The sequence below is a fragment of the Castanea sativa genome, chromosome 2 (assembly GCF_040712315.1).
Source record: "Castanea sativa cultivar Marrone di Chiusa Pesio chromosome 2, ASM4071231v1".
In the NCBI taxonomy this organism is placed as follows: Eukaryota; Viridiplantae; Streptophyta; class Magnoliopsida; order Fagales; family Fagaceae; genus Castanea; species Castanea sativa.
In genome coordinates, this window is record NC_134014.1 from 12,798,919 (window position 1) to 12,817,648 (window position 18,730).

The 18,730-nt window shown below is 35.4% G+C and overlaps 2 protein-coding genes across 5 annotated transcripts; both read right to left on the reverse strand.

Moving 5' to 3' along the window:
- Window positions 1–2,752: 2,752 nt before the first annotated feature.
- Window positions 2,753–12,806, reverse strand: LOC142624720 (uncharacterized). 4 transcript variants are annotated; one of them, XM_075798442.1, is made up of 9 exons: window positions 12,039–12,800; window positions 11,369–11,580; window positions 11,010–11,136; window positions 10,600–10,668; window positions 10,378–10,500; window positions 10,194–10,295; window positions 9,894–10,108; window positions 7,470–9,297; window positions 2,753–3,742 (listed from the first exon to the last, which is right to left on the reverse strand). In XM_075798442.1, exons 1-9 carry the CDS (start codon window positions 12,606–12,608, stop codon window positions 3,215–3,217), a joined length of 3,774 nt encoding a protein of 1,257 aa, XP_075654557.1. In that variant the 5' UTR covers window positions 12,609–12,800; the 3' UTR covers window positions 2,753–3,214. The 4 variants fall into 4 exon arrangements, 3 of the variants coding, with proteins under 3 accessions (XP_075654557.1, XP_075654558.1, XP_075654556.1); XM_075798443.1 differs by having other exon boundaries at window positions 10,396–10,500; window positions 11,363–11,580; window positions 12,039–12,799; XM_075798441.1 differs by having other exon boundaries at window positions 11,363–11,580; window positions 12,039–12,799.
- Window positions 12,807–16,331: 3,525 nt separating this feature from the next.
- LOC142624899 (LEAF RUST 10 DISEASE-RESISTANCE LOCUS RECEPTOR-LIKE PROTEIN KINASE-like 2.8) lies at window positions 16,332–18,366 on the reverse strand. Its single transcript, XM_075798629.1, has 3 exons — window positions 17,640–18,366; window positions 16,548–16,589; window positions 16,332–16,450 (listed from the first exon to the last, which is right to left on the reverse strand). Exons 1-3 carry the CDS (start codon window positions 18,364–18,366, stop codon window positions 16,332–16,334), a joined length of 888 nt encoding a protein of 295 aa, XP_075654744.1.
- Window positions 18,367–18,730: the final 364 nt, after the last annotated feature.

The window sequence follows — 18,730 nt, forward strand, 5'->3', positions numbered from 1 at the left end:
TACATGCAACGGGGAAAATGTGAGGTGGGCTGTCAAGGAAGAAGATAGTGTGAAATTATTGTTATACCCTTTTTCTGTTTGGCCATTTGTGTATACTATTTTCCTCACTTAATTATTGGCTTATGGGGTATGGAAACTTTGGATGTAGTGAGTGAGTACCGTTGTAGCTTTTTTCTGTTTAATGGTTCTTTAAACTATTACTCCTGCTATTATTATTTTTGTCGAATTTAGCAAAATGATAAAAATTTTAGTATAATTTTTTATTTTAAAGATGACTTATTTTATTAATTAAATTTAATTATATGGTTTATTAGTTAATAATACAATGATATCAATGTGATTTATTGTCCAAAACACTTTTTGTGTTTGTTTAGTTACAACTTATTAAGTAAGGGGGAGGTTTGGGTCTAGTAATTTCATTGCACTAGATCCGATCAAATGATGACACGTATTAAAAAATAGATACATGTCACAATCTCAACAGGTTTAGTGTCACTGGACACTAGACCTAATTTAGACTCATTAAGTAATATGATTGAATTTAATTAGAGAATCTAAGTTATGAAATCTAAGTAATTGTACACAAATTATAATTTGGACTAAAAATTCAAAATTTTGTTGCATATTTTTCTAAAAGATTTTGAATTTTCATTGAAATTGATTGGAATTTTATTATAAAAAGGTTAAAATATTTATTACCAATAATTAAGACAGACATAGTCAGTTTTAAAATTTAGCCTATTTAGGGTAGATTGCAAACCACAATTAAATATGTAAAGTGTAATTGATTTTTTCTTGTGTATATCTACTTTTATTATTATTATTTTTTTTTGTAAACGTGTGTATCTACCAGATATACCTTTCGTATAAACATAAGGGTATTTGAGTAATTCCGTAGTTCAGGTGCAGTAACTGGTTTAAGCTTGGCCACGTGGGTCATTCCTTAGAGTGGCTCAGCTTTTTAATCCAAACAGCAGATATTTGTGGCACGTGGAAGAATCTTGTTGGTGGAGATCGGTAACATGAAGATATTCCGTCAGAGAGGGAGTGATCTGGTAAGATGAAGATGCATTTTTCTCTAGTAATGGGATCATGCGTCCTAGCATGGTTTTTCACTTCTTTTTGTTCACGTTGTTCTATATATAAAATAAATAAATAAATAGTGTAAATCATAATTTTGGTTACTCAAGTTTACAGTTTACTATTCGTCATTTCTCAAAAAAAAAAAAAAAAAAAAATTTACAATTCGTCGAAATAACTTGTTCTTTAAATTATCAGTCTAGTACTTAACCTATTAAAGATGGTCCTCCTTGTTAAGTATTAGATGTTAGATGGAAGAAACTTAAGTGTTGAATGGAAAAAATTGACCTGATTAAGGTTCTGCCTCTGGACTAAAAGTATCTAAAAAATAAAAACAAAATAAGAACAGTTATAAATTTCTTTCTTTCATATCAATCCAAGGACTAAGCTTACACCCTTCCTAGCAGACCCTACCCTACATTATTACACCACTACCCTCCCCCAATTCACAGATCTGGGGAGCACAGGCACAGGTTGGGAAATTGATGTCTATATTGAAGGGTTTGTTAAGCACCAAGGCCAAGAAGCATGTGGTCATGCTTGTTGTCTTCTATTTGCAGTGTTATTTATGATAATTGTATTGAGGGTAAATTGTAAATTACACCCCTAAAATTTGTGGGTGTTTAGGTTTTACACCTTAAAAGTTTTAAAATTTGAATTTTATCCTTATATTTACACCAACTTAGCTAAAAATTTATCATTACAACTACTGGTAAATTTCATAAATACTAGCCACCATGGTCATTTCAGAAATTACCAACCACCAAAATCATGAAAAAATAATTAAAGTTTAGGCATTGGGTAAGTTCTGAGTTAGAAACTTACAAAGAAGACGAAGAGGCTTGTTAGACTCAAGGACAACCACCTTTCACCGCTTGCAACCTCTGGACCCCCGGTAGGATTGAAATCAAGTTACGGCTTAACCCATAACCCACCTAAGAGTTCTTATGGCTCCCTACCATCTAAACCCCTCAAGCATTGTTTCCTTAGTCGGTAGGAAAGGAGTCACTAAGGTCAACTCAAGTAGGATCCCCCTAAAACAAAATACTTTTTTTTTATATTTTTTTTTTACATATATTAAAAACACACACACACACACACACACACACACACACACACAGTTAACAAGGGAATGAGACTATGAACTTTGTGTAGTCAACTCTCCAGTCTCAACTTCTAACAATCAGTCCAGAATCCTTATTAAAAAATACTAGCTTGAGCCGTGCTCTCTCAATCTCAAGCCTTTTGTCACCAGCTGGTCTAGCTCATACATGAAATTATACTAAATTCCAACTAATTTTTGTTTCATTAGCACCACCATCATCTGCAGGAGTTCAGCCAACTATGCTTAAGGGACTAGCGAGTGATCAGGATAACAAAAACAAAAGCTTGTCAGGGACTAGAGAGACAAATCATGAAAAGATTCAAACAAAGCATTGAACTATGTCTACATCAAAAATTCGGATTTGGCTTGCCTCCAGTGCTCTGTGCACTGGAGGCAACATGAGTAACACGTCCTAAAACGACCAGCCCACGATCCTGTCTAGAGCATAGGATCATTAGACAGAAGCCTTACCCCAAATATTACATCCATGGCTAGCACCAAGTTTATCATCACCATCACTTTTTGTGATGTGGAAATGAAAAGAAAGATCAGAATCAAGCTGTAAAGTTCACAAAGAAAAGACCTGTAGCATTAGAAAAAATGTCTGCTAGAGTTGTTGCGTCAAGAGTAATTGCTTCATCATAAACATCAGAGAAAAGCTGACAACTCTTTGGGAAACAAAGTTTGAGAAATCCCATAATTATGCATTTTCACCAAGGTTAATGACCCCTTTAGAAAACTTTATTACATACAGGGGAAAAAAACTGAGTAACTCCCAATGTTAATTCTAATTTCTATCTCAGATCCCCCATTAAGGGCTAAAAACAAAAAGGAAAAGGATAAAAAACCCTGACCTGAGCCCAAAAAATGGATTAGAGTTGTTTATTCCCACTGGCCAGCTTGAAATCCAATTGGCGAATCAATTTGATATCTTATTTCAGAGAAATAACTCTTGTGAGGTGTAACTGAAGCCCTGAGACCAAATCTGATATGACCACAAAAACTAAAGCCAGCTGTAACTTTAAGAACCTAACTTCCACCCCACCGCCTCTTTCGAGCTGGCCTCTGTTGCTTAGTTTCATCTGTATCTATTATCAAATCAACCTGAGGCTTGAGACACATGCCTGGTTCTTTGTTCAAAGTGATGGGCTCCTTAAAGCGCTCCCTACGTTTCTCCATCTTTGCTAATGTCTCAAGAAACCGTTGGTTGTCATAATCCCCAACAAACTTATTTCCATCAGAACCATTGTTGCAGGTCAGTGCTGCATCTTCAGTGGCATATCTCCTTCCAGTAGAGACTTCTGTATTTGGTTCTTCTGTTACTATCTGACCCTCCTCAATGTCCAAATCTTCATTGTGTTCAGTTATAGGAAACTTGTCAGGCCATTTTGGATTGTTTTGGCTGCCCTCAATTTTTGCGATTTCTGGGTGGACTGCCTTCTCCATATGAGGGTCATTATAATCCATCAAAGTTGTCTGCTTCTCAGTCTTCTGATCTATGTTTTCAGACCTACCATTGCCCATAAAACTTTGGCCTTTGGAACGTCTTCTGGAGGACTGCAAAGTATTGTCACATATAAATGTCACACATAATTTTATACACTTTAAAGATCATACGAGCAAAAGCATTCGGAGATATGCAGTAGATTGCATCATGTATAAAAATAAATAAATAAATAAACCCTTAAAATATAGGATGAAATACAGCAAAAGGACCCAGAAGAAAGTTTAAGAACATTAAACAAGATGGTTTGTTCTTTGGCAGTAGTTTCCAATGAATTTCCAATGTAATTCCTTGCTAGCCCATGCCATTTCAAGATAGGATATCTACCCTGGAAGCCCCTATATCTCATTGTCAACAAGCAGTTTAGAGCTTTAACTAGCACTAACTAAATGACCATTTCTACAGTTTTTTTTTTTTTTTAAATTTTTTTCTATATTAGTAAATGGCCATTTCTACAGTGAAGCTTATTTAAACAAGTCCTTAAATTTAAATTATCACACACATCATTTGAATATAATTGGCTGACCAATAATCAGGGAGACCTAAATTACTTCGTCAGGCTGTACCATCCCCCATGACAATCTTACCCAAAACCCATAAGAAACTCTTGGCACACATCAAGGAATCCATGGCACCATAGGGTCAAATCTGTCAATCAATTTATATCCTGTCAAACTAATCAATTCTTTAAATCCTTGATGTTTACTTCAAACACAACCAGATAGACTCAAATTAGTAAAAAAATGTAGAATTAAAAATTCTATCTAGAATCAGTATTAATTCAATAAGGATGGTATGCAAATCACAACCAGTAAAAGTTGGAGAAAATGCAAGATATTCTCATGCTGAATATATACCTCAAACTCCACCCCCCACCCCACAGAGAAAAATGAAAGAATAATAATCAAAATAAATCCAAAACAAACAACATAAAAACCGAAATGAGATCTCACTAATTGAGCTGTGAACTCTATTAGGTGTAACATCATTATAACAAAACAGATGATTAACATTTCTTCCTCAGCATTGACTGCTTAATTATAGGCAAATATAACAGAGAAGCTGAGAAGAATGACAACCAGAAAGCTAATACAGAAAATGTAGAAAAGAATCACCCTCTACCTCATATATTGATATATCAAAGATCATATAGGGATCTCTGCTATGAGAAGAAAGTTGTACACATAATGGGTGAATTGCAATCTACATTGAACTGGGTTTATCCAAAAAAGAACGGGTGTTTGTTCGTACTCAACTACCATAGATGCCCATCCCCTCCCCCATTTTTGTAACTATTGATGCCCCAGTTGAGTATAATTAAATCTGTCAGGCCAAGAGGGATCCAATACTCATGTGGCAAAGAGTAAATTACTTCCCCAAAAGGGCAGTGAATGAGAGAGAGAGAGAGAGAGAGAGAGAGAGAGAGAGAGGGAGAGAGAGAGGGAGAAAGAAGCTATGAAATCATACAAAAACTACAATAACTGACAGCAAGAATAGTATGGCAAAGAGCAAGTTTTTGTTAGTATAGCCAGCAGCAACAAAAACTAAGAACGTTGTCAACTATTCTGTGATAGCTTTTTTTTTTTTCCTAAGCTACATATTGTGGAAAAGAAAACATTAGGCCGGCCCTGATTGATCTATTGAAGATCCATACCGAACTCAAAAATTTGGGACTAAGGCTTGGCTGTTTTTGTTGTTGCACTTGTTACAACAAATACAGGAGGAGAAATTCAAATCCTAGACCTCCTCATAAACAAGACCAAACATGCCATTGAGCTACAAGGCTATTGGCCAATAACTGATGTACATGAAGCACAACAAATTAGTACAAAAAGGTATTTACAAGGAGAAATCATAAGATTAGATTCACTAAAATTAGCATTTCTACTCTGCAATCTAGTTTTGCAATGAGGGTCACAAAATATCCTATCAAAGAAGTTTCTGTTTTGAGGGCTGAAGAATTCGAATTTTTTATTATTATTTTTTTTATATTTCTTATGTCTAGGTGTCAATTCCCAGTCCCTACTTCAATGAGAAGAATTCCTTTGTCGAAAAACTATTTTTTAACAAATTGAGATAAAATGAGATGTGCATGCAAACAAGATGTTTTATGAAGAAACTTCCACATAAAATATGTAACATAAGAACAGATAAACCATATTCAAGGAAAATTCTGAAAACTAGTAACACCTTTTATTTTCCCCTTTGGCATTGCCAGACAGCATGTATGACCAAGACAATTAGTTACCAGTCACATTTTTCACGAGAGACATTAATTTACACACTGAAGCGTCCATGTAGCAAGACAATAAAGTCATTAACTAGTCATATGAATCCCATCCCCAATTCCACCAACCATAAATGCCACACCTGGAATACAGTGCCAAAACAACTTTGGCAACAGAAAATAAGTGATCTCTCACCTTGTACATTAGTGGAAGCAGCATCAACCCAAGCCCCCCTGGAAATTCAAATTTGTTTCCAATAGATGCAATAATGTGATTTTCAACAGTCCTCAAGTGGGCATAGTCAATAAATTTTAAGATGGATTGTTAAGTCTAGATTGAGGATGTGTCTGGTAGTGGATGCTTTAACAGCCTTTACAGCTCTTTTGACAGAAATTGCCAAATGTTTGGCAATTTCACTAAAGAGCTTTAAGGGGATCTTCAAGCTGATAACAATTTTTAAGGCTAAAGCTGAAATTTGGAGGTTTTAAGAAAAAGCTCTACAATTGACAGTTCAGGCATTATTAATTCAGAAGTTCAAGGCACTGTTCACTGTAATTTGGCAAACAGTCAGAATGCACAAGAGCTTTTCAGTTAGCTCTATATTGCAAAAGCACAACTTCCTACAGCAATGCCAAATGGGCACTGAAAATCAACCAGCTCCAGAAAACATAGGTCCCAAAAATGAATGAGAAAACGAAAGGAAGTATACACATAAGACCATGCAAGATTAGTAGCTGCTTTTACAAATAGAACAGCAGATATCAGAGTAAACCTCTAAATATTGAAATTGAAATAATATAAGAGGTGTAGTATAAGCATAAAATATTATATAATCAGCAGGTACTTTTCCTCAAAGCAGGAGCATTTTTTTTTATGCTATGGTTAAGAATAGCTAATCCTATTGGCTAAGAACCATGGATATTGTAAAAGTATTTTACATTCAGTTGATATGATGCAGGACAACTCTTATTAGGAATAGGAGTGCTCACTATCAAAAAGCAGGTGGTAGGACAAGTGTGAGTGGGTGTGTTTAAGTAGAGAATTGTTCACCGTTGAGTCTTGGGTAGTGTTCAACTTGGCCAGAATTAGAACCAATAGGTGTGAAAGTTCTGTAGAGAATAACGCTGCACCTCTTTTTTTGAAAGCGAAGTAGATGGTGAAAGAACCACCTCCACAGCCAGACAAATATAAGATTCCAGTTGCCAAAAGAAATGTCAGAGGAAAATTAATAAGTGTCTTGATTACTACATGGAAGCATTTCCTCTTCTTTTCATGCCTCAGGCAGTGAACCTGAGATGCTTGTAAGCTTGGCCCAGTCAAGCCATGCTGACACTCGAGCACATGAAGACATGCACAAATGGTTAAAAAGCTTAACAACGGAAAATCATATGGAAAAATGAAAGTAATATATAACAAGGGGGAAACAAGGTAGAGTGAACATGCAATGAGATAGCATTAACCAATATAAACAAGACTTGCCCAACATATGTGGATCACTCATATATTCAAGTACAGTGATACAAGGTTTTGACCTAGATTTCCCCAACTTTACCTTTCCATCCCCAACAACAAAGTTAACTGAATCCCTGCACCTCAGCACTGCCTGCTCATGCTCATCTCTATTTATAATCTCAGAACTTCTATTAATACAGTTGGTGCTACTTCCTTTTTTTATCATTTTGACTTTATCTCGCTGTATTTGCATTTCATCATTAAGCACCCTATCATGTGCAGATCCATATCTTGCACGAATCTTTTCGTGCCTAGAGATTTTTTCATAGGAAAGGGATGCCTCTTCTGAATACATTTTGGCATCTTGATGCCTTAAGATTAATTCATCCTTGGTCCAGTGAAGGACTCTAGATCGCCAGCTATATCGTCTCAGCCCCAGATGGCCCTGATCATCAGGATATACTATACGATCTTCTACATCATCAGCATCATTATAATTATCAAGCCAACCACCGTCCCTAACTTCCCCAGCGCATATATGTCTTCTACGTCTCCCGAATCTTTCACTTAATCTTGAGTCATATGCATTATTTCTTGGAGACATGTTATCATGCTGATATCTTCCAGCTGAATAAGATTCTCTGTAAAACTGAGAATCTACTGAGTCACGATCCATCAGTCTCCCATAGCCATCTTCGGTTTCCCCATACCAAGGGTTATCCAAGTCTAGGGTGGGACTGTCACCATACCTACCCCTTCTGCCAGAGCTTTTCAATTCTCCCCTACCATATGGTATTTGTCTTTCATATTTTTCATCCATAGAATCCCTATTGCTGTCAGCAAATGAAGCAGATCTCTTATATTTTTCTGGCACAAAGTTATCTTCATGTTTATAATCAAGCCAATGAGAATGGTTTGTTCTCTTCCTAAGTTGGGGTTCGCCATGCTTGCTTCTCCAGAAAGTATCCCTTTCTTCAACACTGCAAGAAGAATACCTTGAATGCAACTGCGACTCGCTATAAGTGAGATGATTAAAGTAATCAGTAGAGTGTCCTTCCCCATAATAATACCAATCTCTATCCCTGTCTTCACTATATTCTCTAGGACTTCTTTGTTCATGACAGTAATCCCTTTCATCCCATTTTTTTCTAACATACGAATCAATCTCATTTCTCAATCTGTAATTACCTCTTGAATAAGGAGGTTTTCTGTAAACTCTCTCATTGTCGTTGCCCATAAACGTTTCACCACTATAACGGCTGGAAAGCTCTTTTTCCCTATGATATGGAATATATTCTCGGTCTTGAAATCCAAAACCTTGATTCCTTTCCTTCCATCTGCTACATTTAACCAAGTCATCCCTGTCACATAGGTCCTCTGCGACCAACAAGGGGGAGGCAACATTATTATCTGCAGTGTGAATTTTAGGTTTAGCAACACTGTTATCTCTCCTACTGCGATGCTCCTGTTCCTCTCGAATGGAACCTTTATTTCTTGAATTGCCATCACCTGATTTTGATTTGATGTTGCCGCTTCTAAAGTTCTTGTCACAAGATGTGAGAGACTCTGGTAATTCAGCACTAGAATTCAGTGATGACTTTCTAAAAGGACTCTGAGTCTTCTCAGTATCAACATAAACACTATTTCTGGAACCTTCGGAATCACTTCCATAACAGGACGAGTCCAGGCTAAGCTGACCACGATCGTCAAATGATAGTTCTGTTTCCATCATACAAGGATCTGCACCGCAGAAATTCCTGCCAACCTTACCCTGTGTTTCGCTAACTGTTTCCATTACTTCAGTGACTCCTGAAGGGCCAACCTTCAGCTTTTGATGGTGATGCCCATTCGCATCAGGGATCTTTTCATCTTCAAGATTATCAGAGCTCAGATTCATTGGGTTATATGCAATCGCCCGCTGGGAACACCTGATTATACAAAGCAAAAATACTCATCCAATTGGTGGCTTCTGGGGAGGAAAAAAGACTTTAAAGTACGAAATGAGGCTCAAGGCACTAAGTAAACTATTATTAACTGAAAAATTTATAAGAAGCATCACCACAGCAACAAAAATACTTTAAAGAAAAGTAGTTCTACAATGTAATTTCAAATTGACTTTGAAGATATCTACAATTCACATGCATTTTTTAAGATTTACATATCCAAGTTGCTATCTTCATAATCTGGTTGAAAGCAAGCATCCACAGCAGCATGGCATATCCATTATGTTCGTAAAGCATATAATAAAAAGTACGCATATTAATGCTTACACAATTGTGATTCATGGGATTCAAAATTGGGAAATCTAAGCGTCCTACAAAATTATTACACCGTGGTAGGTCCACAGACAACGTCTTATAATTGCACCACAATGTCAGATATTGACAGCCTTGTCCCAGCCAAGTCAACATAGACAGATGAAATTCATATAGATGTATTTCTAGAATAGACATATATGACTAAATTCCTAGTATAGACAGGGCTATCAGGATTCAGGAGACCAACATATAAATATAATCCAAACCTTTTCAGAGCAGAAGGCCTGTCTGATCTTCTGATATTGCCTTCCAGAGATTCTACAGATGGTTTATCTCCACCGGCATTACCAGAACAGTGAATATCCCTGCTATGTCCATCAGAATCTCCCTTTTCAGATGCCTCATGTACAGGGCTATCTTTATGGTATTCTTCCTCCTTGCCAAAACCAGAGGAATCCTCAATGGGGCCCTGCACAGTAATCTGCTCCCAAACATGCTATAAGTAATCAGACAATGGAATATAGCTGATGCATAAGCATTAGGTCAAATTCAAAATGACAGCTAACCTGTATCACAACATCAGAATCCCGAGTACGTGCACGCCTTAAATCTGTAGACGGCTGGCGTTCGCTAGTGCTGTCTTCAACCAGAATTGCTCTACCTCTTGGCTGAAAAAATCAGAAGTCAATAAGTAATCATTTCCAAAAAAGAAATTTGGGGGAGGGGAGTAACTTTTTAATTTCAATATACCATTTCAAACTGTCTCACTTTGTTTGATGAAGGTGAAACTATCCTCTGCAATCCAACTTGGTAGCTTTCCTCCACCATCGGATTCTGGCGTCCTCTCTCATGCTCAGTTTCAGCTTCATGAGCCTATTCTCATAAAAGCAAGAGATGACAGGAACCTCAATATTCGATATATCTTAACAACTTGTCTGATATAAAAATTCACCTAGAAAATTTAAATCCTACCTGGTTAGTTTTTGACGACTCATATACAGGGATCCCAGTCTGCAGGAATGCTTGCTGCCGAATTTGCTCCTGCAATGCATGTCAATGATTCTAATTATCAGGGTCTGTGAGGAGAATCTAATGAAAACCAATTGAAAACTTATTTATCCAAAAAAAAAAAAAACCAACTGGGAACTTGTGCATAAGCATAGTTCCGCCAACAACATATCAGACATATCATAAGAAGTTCCAGATAAAAAATCCTACCAGCCAGCAATAAATATATTATTTTATGCCAGAATCCAGACTTAGGGAGCCTTTTTTATTATTGGTAAGTTACACATGCCCAATCTGGGGATAAATCAAATTGGCAAGGCACATATTATACAAGGCGAATTGAGCACATCAAGCGTGTAATTGAAGTTCTTTACCAGAGATTTGCAGTACTGCTTCCAAGTGTCTTCATTGAAACCAAAATTGAAGAAATCTGTAATATCTACTCCAGGAAACCTCCATGGCTTATCCTCAAATGTATCAATATTTATATCAAGTATAGTCCTGGAAGGAAGAAAAAATGCAGGATTTTTTTATCAAGACACTATGGAATATTCTAATATGCAAATTCAAAGAGATTAGTAAAGGTCTGCTTCTCAATCAATTATTTAAATGGGGCCTTGAGAAAAATGGGAGGCACCACCAACATTAATGACCATGGGAACACAATACATGCTATATGGCACTAAGAATCAGGTTTCTGAAGAACCAACATCATAGTGAAACTAACCTATACCAAGGAAGGGAGAAACCATATCCACTTTGACCCACAACCGAATTGGCTGTAGCACGAACTTGAGCAACCTGACTTGCGATTGAGCCTTTGTGCTGGTTGCATGTAGTATCATCCTGGTCACCTCTATTCAACGTGGAAGGATAGGAAGCCATTCCCACAGATCCATTCCCTTTTATATTGCTTGGAAATACTGATCCATGAGGTCTCATGTACTACACAAGAGCACTCCAATTAAAAAATGATCATGAGTTGTTTAAGGATTAAACAGTTCTCTCAGTTACACAAATATTATTACTCATAACAATAGATACAGAGAAATAGATAATAGGCTTTCATGTGGGGAATATGAAATTATAACTTTAAGAATGATCATCAAAAATTACAATGCCATTAGTAATTGCATCATTTTAGAATAAGATTACCCAAAAAAGAAACTATAAACACCTTTGATGTCTTTTTCACTGATTATGTAATAGCATTAACTCATTATTAAAGCAAAACGCACATGAGTCTAAACAGTTGGTACTACTGAACTGAATTAGTTATTATTCTATGTCTCTATCTAATTCAAAAACCATAGCACTACTCCACATTGTAACAGATAAATTAAACTTGCAGATTTCAAATTTTACTTCATTCAAAGAACAATTCCACAAATAGACAAAACTACCTTGTACTGTGGATAATGCGAATTATACCCACCCCTCACACCATTTCCTCTCTCCCCATTAAAGCCCGGCTCCAATCCATCACTGGATTGATTGCCCCGCTTCTGAATCTTACTGGGCCCACTTCCCTCCTCAACTACAACAAAATCATTCTTAACATCATCATCATCATCATCATCATCATCCTCATCCTCATCATCACCATAACCACCACCACCACCTCCTACAACCCCTCCATTCCCACCATTCTTACAATCCTCATCGTTCAAAACTATATTCAAATCATCCTCACTATCACTATCACTCCCACTATCCATATTCAACTCCGAACCCATTGTTTTCTGTGCCGAACCGTTGTGGACCTCATCAGATATCTGCGAATTGGAACCCAGACCCTGGTTAGGGTTAGGTTTATTGGTAACACTGTTATCTTGTTGTTGTTGTTGTTCTTCTTCTTCTTCCATGGGTTCAATGTACGAATTGGCAAGGCCTGGAATGGCATTGATGGCTGAACTCGCTTGAATTTCAACATCGGTGTAAAGATCACCGAAATCATCGCCGAACTCTTCCATTTCAGTTTAAACCCTGGGAAAAATCAAAGTGAAATTGTTTTCCGTATAGTTTTGGGTAAGGAAAGAATAGCCTCCATGTGTTTGTGTTTTTTTCCAAATGGAAAATAGGAAATCTCAGAGGCTGAGAATCATAGTTGGGGTTTATAGATAATGAGATGCCCTAAAACCCCGAAAAATAAAAATGCATTAAAACCCCAAACAGGGTTTCGGATCTTAAACCCTAGCATAGCCAATGGTTGATTTTATTTAATTTTTATTTAATTTTATTTTTGAGATAGAGAGGGTTTTGACTCTTGAGGGACAAGCTTGGTGATTTTTTTGACATGGCCTTTTTTTTTTTTTTTTTTTTAAGTCTTATTTTTATTAATTGAAAAGTTGTCAATCTCATTGGACTTGTTTGGTAGTAGTGTTTAAGTATTATTATTCAGTTTTAAGTGTTGTGAAAATATGTGCTCTAATGTTATAAAAATACGTGTCGAAAGTATTATTGTTATTTAAACAGTGAAAACTATTGTTTAAATAACGTTGCCAAACAGCTCTTGAATGAATAAAAAACATTTTAAATTCAACAACATTAGGACACAGATTCAGAGATTATTGAATTTTCTTTTAAAAATGTTAGAAAGTTTATTTAAAAACTTAAGAGGAATTGTCTAATAAAATAGCGGCAAGACAAGAGGATAAGTGGGTGAGTCCTCTAATCCAACAAGAAGTTATTTTTACCTATAAATTTAATTAGGTTAGTCTTTTAGGGGCCGTTTGGATGCTTTTTTTTGGTCACTCAATTTTCGTCACTCAATTTCCATCACTCATCACTTTAAAATACCATACCTGTTTGGCACCATCACTTATCACTTTAAAATACCATACCTGTTTGGCACCATCACTCACTTCTCATCACTTAATATTTTTCACATTGTTTGTGGGTCCCATACCTGTCACTCGGTGCAGTTTTTTGCTTCTTTTTTTTTTTTTCAATACCAAGATCACCTGAACCCAGTGAAAAAAAAAAAAACCCATAAACCCGAACCCAGTGAAAGAAGGGAAAAAAGAAGAAGGAAGAACTGAAGAGCGAAGACCGAACCCAGTGATAGAAGAAGGGGAAAAAAAAAGAAAAAAAAAAAAGGAAGAACTGTGAAGATCGAACCCAGTGAAAGAAGAAGGAAAAAAGAAAAGAAAAGGAAGAACTGTGAAGACCAAACCCAATGAAAAAAAAAAACTGAAGAGTGAACACCGAACCCAGTGAAAGAAGAAGGAAAAAAAAAGTCAGTTGGTCAAAAGGTGCGGCTGAGTTATGACTAGTGGGTCCCTCATGTGTGTTTAATTAAAAAAAATGTCATTGAGTTATGAGTTATGGAAACTGAAAACAGCCAAAATGTGTTTTCAGTTTCCATAACTCATAACTCAAAAATCACAGAACTGATTGATGGAAACAAAGTTATAGTACTCTCAAACGGACTTCTCGCTATGGATCCCACCATTTTTGAGTTATGAGATATGAAAACAGAGTTATGAGTTATGAAAATTGATGATCCAAACAATCCCTTACGCTCTGTTTGTTTCAATGGAAAACCTTGTGTAAAGATAGTTTTTCTTATTTTCTAATGTTTGGTAGCATAAAAAAATATGAGTCAAAGGAAAACTATCTTTGGTCAATATAAAAAGTATGGCTTATTTTTAGAGATTATTTTCCATTAAATTTTTTTGGAAAACAATTCTATCTCACAGCAAGCTAAATAAGGGAAGTTAAAATGTTATTTTTCAACTTATTTAAAGTTGTTACCAAACATTGGAAAATGAGATAGTTTTATAGAAAATGTTTTTTTAGAAAATGACTCATTTTTTAGAAAACATCATTATTGAAACAAACAGAGCGTTAGTATCTTGAAATTTTGGATTTTATCTGAAAAATTCATCTTAATTGTTTGGGTAAAATAATAATAAAAACTATCTTTAAGGTTTAGGCTAATCCTAGGTATTACCAAATTTTTTCAAAAATATCAATTGTACTTCATTTCCTTCTACATCTTTAGTTGCTATTTATTAGCCATTGGCTACCAAGACACTTCTTTAGGCATATAAGAGCATTCAAAGTAAAATTGCAGATCATTGTAGCTTAAATTTAAATTCTTTTTAGTTTACCTCCTTTGCTGTACAATACAATTTTAGAGCATTGGTTGCTAAATTGACTAAAAAGTGATTTAGCAACCTTAGAGCATTCACAGTAAAATATCTAAAAAATTTAGCTTTTAACAATTTAAAATACTATTTTATCTATTTTAACAACTCACTTTATAATACACCCTACAACAAAGGTTTTTTTTTTTTAATTAACATTCAACACATTAAAATAATATAAATAACACAATAAAAATAATATATCTAACACAATAGATAACAATCACAACACTGTTACCGCCGCTACTGCCACTAAGGCAGCCACAACCCACTGTAAAACAAAACCCCGCCACAACCAAAACAACAACCACCATAAAACTCATTAAAAACAGAGCAACATAGCCAAAAAATCCAAACAAAAAAAACCAAGCAACTCCACCAAGAAATCCACCATTATAGTCACTCCCGTTGAGAAAAGCCCAGCACCAAACCAAGAAACCCACTAGCACCAAACCAAGAAAAATACACTTAACCAAACCCAAAAAACATAGCAACTCAGACCTAGAAAACACAACCAAAACCCACTACCATCGGCAACCCAAACCCACGAATCCACTAGCACTGTCAACCCCACTAGCAACCCACTATAGCAAGAAGGTATACCCAAAAAATCTAGGTTTACCTCTTTTGTTGTGGGGTGTATTTTTGGTCTTTTAGTTGCTAAAATGACTATTTAGTCATTTTAGCAACTTATTGTGAATGCTCTTATCGAGATGTTCTCATAATTATAGTATAGTCACTATGCTCTCATACATTTATTTTCAGTTTTTCTATCGGCTAAAATGTCCATTTTTTCCTGGTCATGTCCAATATTGGCCTGTATGTTTCCAAAGAGGCATCTTGAATTGGTTCACTAATTGGTACAAAAAATACTGACCGTACAGCCCGTTAAAAAATCGGCAACTTTCGTACATGCTCAAATTCCCCCAAATTTCAAAGAAAAAAAAAAGACAAAAATGAAAAATCATGAAGATTGGGCTCAAAAAATATTTTGTAGGTTTAGGCCGTGACTTCTCCCCCTGGCTTTAGGGGTTTGGGCTATTGGGTTTAATGGGTTGGCTGCTAATCTGGGACTTGGGTTGTGTTTGAAATGGGCTTTGTAAAAATGGGCTCGAGCACTTTGAATTCTGGTTTGACGCTTCACTTATTTTCTTCTCCGGAGTGTCCCTCTCCGCCGAGCTATTTGTTGACTAGGTTGTGATGATGAGGCTAAAAGGAAGAGAGAGGGTCCTATATTAACTACAACAGCAGCAACTTACACAAGATACAAAATGGAAATTGCAAGGCAGAGTGGAGTCATATATATGAGATGAGTTGTGACTTTGCAATAAGTAAATTATGTAATATGACACAATGGTTCTAGCATGAAAATTGAGACATTGAAAGCAGTTTATGATAATATTATGGTGCAAATCATGGAATTATGGAACCTCAAATTAATATTAATTTATGGATTCGAATCAAAATTTTCAAAAGATTCAGACAATACCACTGAGTCACGATTCAACAATCGTATTATGTGAATTGAGTTAAAAAAAACAAGTCTTATTTTCCACTGCTTGGTATTCGATCAAAAACTGGTTTGTACACTGCTACTTTCTTTTTATTGATGAAGTAGAATAGTGTTGCCGCAACAATAATGAGACCGCCAAAAATCACAGCACCTGCAAGAGGATGCACATGGAGGATATTAGCAACCAGAATCGAAGCATTGGGGATGGGTTTTTTTATTTATTTAAATTTTAAAGAAGCATTGCTTACCAATTGCAACAAAATTCGGTTCAAACCTGATCATAACACCACCTGAAACATTACAAACAATCGTTACATAACATGAATCAGTCTAAGTCGATATAAACTAAATAATGAAATAACGGAAGGGGACATAGTAAATTGAGTGTAAACAATGCATCACAAATTGTTTGCATCACGAATACATGCAAGCAGTTTGCATTTATGATCAAAGATTGACATTAAGTACATTTCTTTTTTTTTCTTTTTTTTTTCTTTGAAAATGAATTGTTAAGTACATTTCAAACCTTAAAAATTTTAATATGTTTCATTCAAACTTTTAAAATATTTCATTTACAGCTTAAAACTTTTGAACAAAAAAAAAAAAAAAAAAACTTTTAAACCTTCTAACATCACAAATGCTCTTAATGTGAAGGTCATGCAACACAATCCAGTTTAAATGAAATTTATTCTTTATTTCAAACTATAAGATTTAAATGAAACTATATATCATAAGTTTAAGTGAAACTTATCTAATAAAAAATCATCAGATTGTTATGGACTTTTTTTTTTTTTTTTTTGAGGAAAAGATTGTTATGGACCTTCTTCTCAAAAAAAGAAAAAAGAAAAAAAAAAAGATTGTTATGGACCTATGGTGTGATATTAGTTATGGGCATTTTTTCTTTGAAGTTTGAATAAATTATCCTTCTGCAGGATTAAGTTTGAATAATTTATCCTTCTTTCATTTCTAAATATTATTTTTTATTATTTCAGTCCTTAAAATTTGACATTTTTACCAATTGATTAATCCATCTATTATTATTTATCTATAAAATTATTATAAAAAGTAAAGTTTTTTTTGTAGTGGTACTCGATTATATAATATATTATAAATATATATAAAAAAATTTATATATTACTTTTGTATACATGTATTCTAATATGTATAACTGCTTCGTAAAAAAAATCCATCCAATGTCAAGATAAAAAAAAAGTACTTAAGACTAAAAAAAGTGTGAAGAGGGGGGGGGGGGGGGGGGGGCGCGGGTTCTAATTTAGTTTTTTCTTTCTTTTTCCCTTTTTTTTTTTTTTTTAAAATATGCAAATGAAAAGAGCAATTACCGTTGACACGACATTTAGTTGAATCTTGTCCATCCTTGCAAATGCAAGAGAAATTTTGATGTTGACCGCTGCTAACTCCACAGAATCCACCGCTGGCTTCACATGACTCACATGCACCATCTGATTTCCATGTCAGCTTAAACCCATCTCGTAGGGCTTGGCCAATCAACCCTCTAGCCAAAACTCCATCTACCTCCTTTGCAATAACTGGGACAGTGACAATGGACTCGCAATATGCATTCCAATCAAACTCTGGTTCTGCTCCCACCATGAACACGAATGAGCGCTTAGTACCATAGTCAAGACACGTTATAGGAGGATGTGAAGGTGGGTATAACGTGCAGTTATAAAAGAAACGTAACATAGTGTTGCCTAAAGTATAGTTCAACAAAGAATAGGTGCTTAGGTTAAGATCATGAGGTATTCTTGGACAATTTGTGTCTTTAACTTCGAGGTAGTTGAGGGTGAGGGTGTGATCAGAGTAGTTGATTGCTTTAATACTGTAGAAGGTGTTAGAGAGATGGAGGGTTGTTGGGTTTTTATTATTGCATGAGAGGTTAAAGCCAGGGTATCCACAATAATGTTGAAACATTTGGTTTTGGTGCCAGAATGGGTAGCCAATGGTGACACCATTGCCACAGTCAAAAGATGGACAAGTAGCATTGATGTAGGTGAAGAGGAGGTTGATGAAGAAAAGAGAAGGAAGATAGTGTACCATAGAAGCCATGAATGACCTTGGCATACTGTGTTTGTTAGGGGATTTTGGCAGTTTAGCATTTGATCTCAGAGAGACAAAAGTGGGCTTTAACAAATTTGATCTAGGCTGTTAGTCCATTATTTGATATTCTTTGTTTTGTTTCTTTGATTGGATTGTAATAATATTAGAGAGAGGGTCCAAAACTGAAGTCAACGGAGTAAGTAGCTAACCAAGAAAAAGTCATTTTATTTTTAGAATAAATCATTTGTTTATAGCATTTTTCTTTTTTAATTATTGCTAAGACATCTGTTTATAGCAGTTGGTGATCAGAAGATTATAATTTTTATCATGAAGCATGTGTCTTCGTCGGGGTCAATCATCAATCCTACTCGTA

Bases quoted from the DNA above. Each gene is read 5' to 3' on its own strand.
- LOC142624899 (XM_075798629.1), bottom strand. From the start codon at position 18,366: ATGGCTTCTATGGTACACTATCTTCCTTCTCTTTTCTTCATCAACCTC. The intron at 16,590-17,639 runs GTAATTGCTCTT...GTAATGTTTCAG, and splicing joins AACTAAATGTCGTGTCAACG to GTGGTGTTATGATCAGGTTT. The intron at 16,451-16,547 runs GTAAGCAATGCT...ATCCTCTTGCAG, and splicing joins ACCGAATTTTGTTGCAATTG to GTGCTGTGATTTTTGGCGGT.
- LOC142624720 (XM_075798441.1), bottom strand. From the start codon at position 12,608: ATGGAAGAGTTCGGCGATGATTTCGGTGATCTTTACACCGATGTTGAA. The intron at 11,581-12,038 runs GTAGTTTTGTCT...GCTCTTGTGTAG, and splicing joins CGCATTATCCACAGTACAAG to TACATGAGACCTCATGGATC. The intron at 10,501-10,599 runs GTAGGATTTAAA...TTATGAGAATAG, and splicing joins AGTCGTCAAAAACTAACCAG to GCTCATGAAGCTGAAACTGA.